Source organism: Bidens hawaiensis, unplaced genomic scaffold (genome assembly GCF_021521415.1).
Source record: "Bidens hawaiensis isolate Kalapana, Puna unplaced genomic scaffold, B.hawaiensis_p1.1 tig00007738_1, whole genome shotgun sequence".
In the NCBI taxonomy this organism is placed as follows: Eukaryota; Viridiplantae; Streptophyta; class Magnoliopsida; order Asterales; family Asteraceae; genus Bidens; species Bidens hawaiensis.
In genome coordinates this window covers 1,025,679-1,035,144 of record NW_027491537.1, presented here as the reverse complement: position 1 = coordinate 1,035,144, position 9,466 = coordinate 1,025,679, and the positions used below count along the sequence as shown (strand labels likewise).

Genomic DNA, 9,466 nt, shown 5'->3' with positions numbered 1-9,466 from the left:
CACTCCACAGGGGTGCGAAGGGTTGTTCCTCGGCGTATGTTCCATCTTGGAACATACACTTCATTGGAATCCGACACTGCAAAAGAAACAAAGGCAGTTAGGAAAAGATGATAAAAATATGTAAAGGAAGAAGAACCCTACGTACCTGTAGGGTCAATAACAGGCCGATAGCCGCCAAAAACCCATCACCTGAACCTAAAGGAAATCCATCCAACAGGTCAGGCAGACGGGAAGGTGGCATAGATCGGCGGGAAGCCTGGCGCATACCTGAAGGTCCGGCCGTCGGTGCCGGTGGCGCAGGTATAGTGGCAGCCGCTGTGGTAGCCATGGTTGGCGCCACCTCCTCAGCAACAGTAACCGCCGGCTCCGTGAAAGATGCTGTAAAAATTGCACTCACGGCCGGCGGAGACACCTTCTCAGCTGGAACAGCCTCAGGAAGGCTGGAACCAGCGGAAGCAGGCGTAGACGCCTGGGTCGATGCCTCGGGAAGGCTGACCGAACCTACCGTCATTGGCGGGGGAATACTTGCTCCAACTCCACCCTGGAATGCGTCAACATCCACACCTACATAAGCAAAAGTGTTAGAAAAATTTATTTTAAACAACAAATCTAGACAAGAATTATGGGGGCACTTACGGGGTTTCTTGAGCTTGAACGCACGGACGAGCGGGGGCGAACCCGATGGAGCCGGCCTCTTGACACCGGTAAACCGTCGTTGCCGCTGCCTCCTCGGAGGTGACACCTGCAGCCTCCGGAGCGGTGGTCTCTTCACCACCGGGCTTCCCCGCCACCTCTGCATTATCTGACTCCGAGTCAGATAGGGACTACCGGGTCGGCCGTAGAGGCCCACCTTCTCCTTGCCCTTCCCGACGGCAAGCCTTTCTCTTCCGCACCAGTGGAGGACCTTCTGCGGATTCCTCAGAAGAAGAAATGTCATGAACTCCAGCAGCAGGCACAGCTTTGAGAGGTTCAGGGTAGAAGATAGGCTTACCTGGCCGTCGGTGGGCTCAGGATCTCTTGGCCTGGCGGTAAACCTCCACGAACCGACCCGCAGTCTGCTCGAGGATGGGCAAACTCGTTCTCGTCCAGAGCACGAGTACCCATCCGCGCAGGACCATCTTCCTCCCGCGGATTCAGGAGCGACTGAAGATCGTTACCCTCTGAAATCAACAAGAAAGTTAGAAAAAATCGTAGTCAGCAAAAAAGAAACAAGGACATACCATAAGGGGTAGAGTTCGAACCATATTCAAGGACGATCGGAACCTTATCCGCATTCGCCGCCTTCCACACCCGGCTCATCCCCAGCATCACCATCGCCGACTCCGGAAAACGGAAAACCGGGGACTGGACCCGGGAAATCTTCGAAAACCATTCCGCCTCCTCGTAGTTAAGGGCGGGAAGGTTCGGAAGCGCCTGGCCATTCTTAAACTTCATGGCGATGGGGACGGCGCGAGCGGATATGAAGAAGAACTCTCTTCTCCATGAGCGAAGACTCCGCTCGGTGGTACAAATCTTTAAAACCCTTTATACGGGTTGTAAGAGTGTACCACCCCTGGATGCACCTCCAAGTGTAGAAGGTCATCAGACGGTCAACAAAGGGCTCAAGGCCCAGTATCCGGCACACCCACTCAAAGTGCCGGACCTTGGCAATGGCCATGGGGTGCACCTCTGTCAGGTGCACACCGTGCCTCTCCAGGACACGGTACACAAACTTTGTCAACGGAAACCTAAGGTTTCCGTAGACAAAGAATGCAGCATAAACCCCGATCTTGCCACTAGGGGCATCGTACACAGTATGGTGGGGTTCAGGAAACTCAGGCTCGAGAGACTCGAGCATGAACTTCCTGACGATATACTGGTACAGATCGATAGGAAGAGAACACTGGCACTCGCCAGCAGTCTTCTGATCATCAGTATCATGAGAAGACATGGTGGAAAGAAGAAAGTGATTTCGGGAAAATGCTTGCCTGAAAAGGGGAGTATTTGCCGGAAATCACTAAGAAGAAGAAGAAAGGTGAAAGTGTGAATTACAGATAACTCTCTCCCCCCTTTATATAGTAATCGCAATTAATGCGGTGAATTTAATGCGGAGGAGAGAGAAATCAAAGGTGCAATGAAACTATGACACGTGGCAAAAAGCAGGCTGGCAACAGCTGTTGAAAGGACGTGTGCCAGTAATTTCGCGGCCACGCGCCTGAAAAATCACGCCCACGCGCCTGAAAAAAACGACTGGAATGACCATGTTCTGTCACGTCACCATAACTTCCTGCACGTCCTGGCACAGTCAGAAGAAACTGTCGCACGACGTTTCAGAGGTTTGGACTGTTCTTATCTTTTCACCAACTCTTCGAATTTCAAAATTCAAAATTCGAAAATATTAAAAAGTAAGCGGGAAAAATATCCCTTACCCCTTGGCAAACAAGTAACCGTAAGACGGCTGCGGGTACAGTGTTAAGGCAAAACCCTTCACATACCTAGCACCCGCAGGGAATTGAAGCCAAGGAAACCTTGGCAAACAAGTAACCGTAAGACGGCTGCGGGTACAGTGTTAAGGCAAAAACCCTTCACATACCTAGCACCCGCAGGGAATTGAAGCCAAGAAAACCTTGGTAAACAAGTAACCGTAAGACGGCTGCGGGTACAGTGTTAAGGCAGAACCCTTCACATACCTAGCACCCGCAGGGAATTGAAGCCAAGTACCCCCGGCAACCAAGTAACTATAAGACGGGTGCGGGTACAGTGTAAAGGCAAAACCCTTCACATACCTAGCACCCGCAGGGAATTGACGCCAGGAATACCTTGGAAGTAAAGTAACCGTAAGACGAGCGCAGGTACAGTGTTAAGGCAAAAACCCTTCACATACCTAGCGCTCCGCTGGGAATTGAAACCAAGAAGGATCTTCTGGGCAATGCTTGCGGAAACGGAAGTAACATCCCCGCATAGCGGGAACGTCGAGAACTACGTTGTTTGAAGCTCCAAGATGGAATTGGTTGTCTTAACATAATTGATCACTATGTTCAAAACTACCAAAACCTCATGGAAAACACATACAACTGGGACTCAACGCTCCTGACTTGCGAGGAGGTTACAGACCTACCCGCATCATACCCAGAGACCAAGCAGGAAAACTCGGGCATTTCTGCAAGTGACAAGGACTTCCCATGGAAAAACCTTACAAAACCCTTTTCAAAACCCTTTGCTTAAGTCCAAAAGTTCACCTCACTTTATTAAACACGCATGAGAAGAACATTGGACTGGGGGGACTTGAAGAGGTAGGTCCCAGCAGAGACCAGTTGGTCCCGCAAGACTCACCTTGAACAGGGTTGTCTGCGCAAAGACCATCTGCTCCCGCAGGACCCACCATGCTCATAGAATCTTACGCGCAGTACGCAAGCTGTACACGCAGGGAAAGCCTCCCAATGGTGAAGTACCCCGCCTGTTCCCGCAGTTGCGGATACAAGCCATCAGGGAAGGCTACCCGCAGACAGCAAGGCTACACGTACAAGATTAGCTACTTCAGCAGTCACGTGAAGGCATGAGCAAGGCGGGAACAATCCCGCCCAAATGAGCCAGTCTGATTCTGAAAGATCTTTTGTACCATACCTACCAAGGTATGGATAGGACAGACGATCTGACCAGAACAGCCCATGGGCCAATCACAGGGTGGACAGCTCACCGACAACAGTGCGAGGAGGAGCACCCTCTAGTACTGTTTGTCACTATTAGCCGCTGCCTACTCACCAACTCTCACTGTGGAGCAAGCGCAGCCTACAGTTGGTGGAATAGTATTACTGTTGGCCGTAACCTATTCACCAACCAGCATGGCCTGCGTACAATCCACAGTCAGTAGGACGTGCATGGTCTACAGTTGGTGGAATAGTGCAGCCGGACTTTATTACTGTTGGCTGTAACCTACCCACCAACCAGTATGGCCTGTGCGTAATCCACTGTTGGTTGAACAGGAATACTATTCAGCCGGCTGTACCTTCTAGAAAAACCTACCTTTCGGCTATAAATACTCCAATATCTTGGAATGGTAAGATCATCTACTATCTCATATAACTTACTTGATAACTGCTCTAATAGTATTCACATACTTTTATATTCAAAGAGCAATATAGACTGATTCTCACGCCGGAGGGTGGTCACAAGGAGGAACCCCCCCTTCTCAGTGACGAGCTTACGGTGTCTGTTTTGCAGGTTCCCGGAAGTACAACCTACTCTGCTGGACCTAACCTTCGTGGGAAACATTATCTAGCCCCCAGATTACCCATAATCTGCCCGGGGTCACTTAGTGTTTCTTCAGGATGATATGAAATATAAAACAGAATTTGAAGGATGACTAGTCGAGAATGCCGGCTGATGTGATCTATGTAAAATGCGATTAAGGGTCTCGCCTGAAAAAGTCTAAATATACATACCACTATACGAGAATGTAACAACACGACTCATTGGATTATCTTGTATGGGTTAGTTGTTTGGTATTTGTCTCTTTTCTTTTCTTTGTACTTTGGGATCCTTCTTCTTGTAAATGGTCCTTTTATTTTTGTTTTATAAAATTTGCCTTTCAAAAAAAAAATGATATATACAAGGAAACCAATAGCCACAATAAATACTATAATGAATATAAGTACCCCAAGAGACATAACAACTCTAATAAAACATACTGCTGTGTGTAACCATTAGTAAATATTTACTAGCTAGCAACTAAGCCAACTATCACAAGATCATTGGCATGAAAGCTCCATGAAAACCATACGGCACTCGACTTGGCAATGTAATAACAGCAACTGGCTCCCTTGTAAAATTCTTTGCATCTACTATAATAACCTATATATAAAACCCAATTTCAGCCATTAACTAATCATGGATCAATAAATGCTATATCAGTTTAGAATTAAATAGGTAATAAACCGAATATATAAACACACATACCCGAGATATATTCAGTTGTTCATCATGTACAAACATGATCACCCAACCATCATCTTCTTCTGTACCACCGGGTTTTGCAACAAATGTGGCACCCGTGCAAAATGTGTTGTTTGGGAGTTTATGGTACTCAGTTTTCACATAATCTTGTTGTTTCGTATCTCCCAAATATAGCTTTGCAAGTCCTCCATATTTAGGCATGGCTGAATAGGAGCTTGCATCCAAATCAACAGTTTGGGCATACCCGTATTTGTTTTTAAGGCCGGTAAAGTTTTCATTGATCATTGGAAAATCCATTGAATGTGATTTTCCTGTCAGAAATCGTTCTTTCACTTCTCCGGTTTTCATGTTTAATCTCCATTCATATGCTTGTGAGAAGAATGATTCATCTGAATCAAAATTTGTGTCACATTCGTTCTTGAAACGGCTTGAAAACCACTCGAACTTGTTCAATCCGAGATCAGGTCCTGGTATAATCGAGTCTCTTGCTCTAAATGCCCACAAGACTACCTGTTTATGTTGAAATACTTTAAGTTAATGCTCATTTTACTTGTGATCGTTATAACGCTACTCAAACCATGTCTGGATGTGTTTTAAGTAATTGTGTTATATGTAATCATAAGAATTTGGATACTAATTTTTAATAAAATGAGTTGTGGAAAATTGACTATTGCTAACCTCATCGCCGTCCTCAAAAGTATTGATGATGTGAAACACACAGCATGGTTCTACTTGGAACCATCTAACGCTATCTGCATCGCCGTAACGTGGCATCACTCCAATCCTTGCATACCCAGATTTTTCATATTTTATCAATCTGTAAATTGTAAGCAAAATCTATGTAGTTAAGAGATCATAATCTATATATTTTACCAAAAAAAAAGCAGAAAAATGCTTACGGGCCACCATTTGCTAGTTTTTGTATGTCTATCGTTAATGGGAAATCGAGTATAACATTGTATCTGCGTCATGTATAATTCCTGAATCAAACACGCAGAAACTAAAAGTTGCAATTAATTTCAGGTCTTGAACTTTACCTCATTGTAATACCAATATCATGGCAAAGGCTACATCTTTTGAACTTTAAGTCTGCTTTGTGAACTAGTGTTCTTCCATCATCTGCATATATATACACACATTAAACTCTTAAAAACAAATAGGAGTATAAAATAAAACTAGAAACTAGAGTGACAAAATGGATCAAATTTGAATAATCGGTATAAACATGTTTGAATGAAATGACACGTGTTTGGACCTACGTGGGATGAACATAATGGCATGTTTCCGTTTGATGTAGTAAGGTCCCCTAATCGAGTTTACAAGAGGAAAAGGCGGGCATTATTTCAAAAGCGTTACCGAGGGTAAGTTACATTCAGATTACAAAGAAGCTATGGGTTTAATTTAGTTTTAGCGGTTGAATGTTGACCCGGTCACAAGGTATTAATTTGGGAGGTTATGTTTCAACAAGTGAGAACTTCATAGAGTAGTGAAAAACCAGTTACATCTTCCAACGATGAACGACCCTCACTACCTGGTCTTTCATTTGATGTTTTGTTAGGTATAAATATGAGCTCCTATTTCATTCATACAAAAGTAGCCAACTAATCTTTCAACTTTTAATATTGTAAATCTAAATTACTTCAAGTTCAATTCAGCAGTTTTTTTCACCATCTCCCAACTAGATTCGTCCTTATTCCTTCAGCTTCGTCCTTCTACCTTCTTTCGACAGAAGGTACCTTGTCTATTGGGTCAAAACTCACGAACCAACAACCAAGATAGTTACATTATAGCCATTAAAATTAGAATTAACTCATTCAGGACATTTGATTCTTCTTCTTCTAACTAATTTCATTTCTATTTGTTTAAGATATATAACTAAACTCACTTACTCATAAGTAATTAAATGAGACAAAATTGTCATCTCTGCTATAACCGAAAAGAAACGAAATTAGGTACCTGATATTATTCCTATCTCAAAGAAAGGTTTCGTTGCATCTACTCCCATCATTACAAGCTCCCCAGAACCTGGAGCTTTCTACAAGAACATATATAACATGTAGTTTAAGTAAGCCATCACACCATGAATGATAACCACACTTTATATATAAAACTTTTACCTTTGGGTGTGCTGTAAATGGCCGCTTCCAAGATCCATTGACATCCCAGCTTCCTAGCGTGTTTAGTGTTCGAATGTCGATCTCTTGAGGCAAATGATTCTCAGCAGCCGCATAAAACTTGCCCGAATGCTCAAAAATACTGGTATTGCTCAGATGTTTGTTGACAGTTCCAAATCTCATCTGGATTCATCAAAATATTATCTTTAGAAAGTTTATAGTCTTATAGATCTAACTAATATATCAATAAACTCTTAACTATTATATTCTTTCTAATAATCTACAGTACATTAAATTGTGATGTAAATTTAGATCAAGAACATACAAAGTTGAGCAGATAAGCTGATAGAATAGCCGGAGAATCGCCTTCAATGGCTGGAAGAAAAGAGGGTGTGTTTCTTTGTTTCTCCATCTTTAATGTTTCGGTTTCGACATGCTTATTGTTATAAGAAACAGTCCATTCACCATCCCTTCCTTTCTTGAAATACAAAGCATGAAGCATTCCTTCTCCTTCTACCCATATATGACTTGATCTCCCAAATACTGATTTTGTTGATTTAAACCCTCCAAAAAGAGGATTAGGGCCTTCAAATTTGAAGTTAAATGTCAATTAATTATAAACAACTAGACAAAATGAAAAAAAAAACAAACAAGAAAACATGTCTAATTATACACATACCATTTCTTATGTAAACACCTTCTGGAAAGTAACTTGGGATTGTTCCTTGTACATCACTAATATAAATGGCTTCTCCAACCTCTTCCACCGGACCGAAGTTACTCTGTGTGCACATAATAAAACCACTCAATAAGATGATTAACCATGAGAACCCGATACTGGAAAACTAATGGCACCCTGCCAATACCCTGCTAGCCAATTACCGGATCACATAAATTGTTGTACATATTTCCATACGTTGTTCAAGAATATTTACCTGAGATGGGAATGACTCGTGATCGATAAACTTGAACACCGAGTCCGTAAAAGTGTGGACTAATTCTATTGATGTTTTCTTGATGATGGCTTGAGGAACTAGTAACATTATGTGAACTTTCTGCAAGTCACGGATGAATGGCTGTCGATCCAAATAAATGTTATCATTAATGCTCGATTGCGAAATCAAGAGTATTAAGGAAGAGAGATTAGAACCTGAAAAGATGATAAGAGTTGGTTCTTGAATTGTTCAAAGTTAGTGACTGAAGAAGGCCTTTGAGCACAACAATTCACCTGAATTGCTTTGATACTGCAAACAACCATGGCTGGCTGTTCTTGAGTTCTTGGGAGTTTAATATTTGTTTGATTATTGTGATGTTTAAGGATCTCGACCAGTTATCAAATGAATGGGTTAAAACTGGTCGAGTATTATCGATATTCGATACTAGCTAGAAATAACACGTGTAATTTAATATTCCTTACAAAAATACTCTTAAATGGGATTAAGTAATTATGTTATAAGAATTATCGATACCTGTTTTACACAAAACCGGAATGAGGTGACTTATTTAACGTAAAAACAAATTTTCAATTTGTTTTATATGAGTTGGCAATAATGATAAAACCAAGCAAGACCTCCACACAAAGATTCTTCAATAATTTAGTGCTATATTAGAATTCTTAATCTTTACTTTCGTCACTTTCAATAATTAAACATGTGAAAAGACAGATAATTTAATATGTAAGACCTCCACAAAGCAAATGGCATTGTTTGATTTAATCTTGTAAGACCTCCACAAAGCAACAAAAATGGCATAGTTTGAATTCAGATTTTTAGATTCCTATCATGATTTCTAATTAAAAAGCGTTTTAAATGACAAGTTCGATAATTAGTTGATACATGGATCGATCAATACAATAACAAAATTGTAAATGTGGTTTCATAATTAACTGACACATGAATCAATAAATAACAAAACAAGAAGTTAAAATTTCTACGGAAGTAATATAATACTAGAGCATCCAAACGCTAGTCGTCTATAAATTGTCACATCATATTCCAAATTTTACTCAAAAATACTTATTTCATTTATAGCATCACACGACAGACATCCACAAACTACATTAAATATAAATATATGTATTTAAGAGTGGTGGTTCACCCCCTTCGTCTGCCCAACTGTTTGCATCTACGGACCAAGTTGTCGGACTTGAGCTCCACAACACCGCCTAATCCGACCTCCCCGTCCGCCCTCCACCATGTCCATCCGTAGTGAGAATACCATATGCAAACAAAAAATGATTTGACCTTTTCATTATAAAACAGAGTAAAAATAATAAATACGAGAGAGAAAACTAAATCATAAACCAACTAGGACTTTATACAAAAACTAGGAACAAACACAACTACTTGATAAACTTAAATACAAGATAAAAGAAAAACTTATATTCTAGATAAGCTTAATTGTAATAAACTTCATAGCTT

General features: G+C 41.6%; 1 protein-coding gene across 1 annotated transcript; it reads right to left on the bottom strand.

The window, feature by feature from the left end:
• Window positions 1-4,646: 4,646 nt before the first annotated feature.
• LOC143635914 (carotenoid 9,10(9',10')-cleavage dioxygenase 1-like) lies at window positions 4,647-8,407 on the bottom strand. Its single transcript, XM_077103626.1, has 11 exons — window positions 8,197-8,407; window positions 7,982-8,122; window positions 7,726-7,828; window positions 7,372-7,631; window positions 7,050-7,229; window positions 6,889-6,967; window positions 5,970-6,051; window positions 5,832-5,894; window positions 5,611-5,749; window positions 4,936-5,442; window positions 4,647-4,830 (listed from the first exon to the last, which is right to left on the bottom strand). The coding sequence occupies exons 1-11, from the start codon at window positions 8,302-8,304 to the stop codon at window positions 4,720-4,722; spliced, it is 1,773 nt and encodes a 590-aa protein (XP_076959741.1). The 5' UTR covers window positions 8,305-8,407; the 3' UTR covers window positions 4,647-4,719.
• Window positions 8,408-9,466: the final 1,059 nt, after the last annotated feature.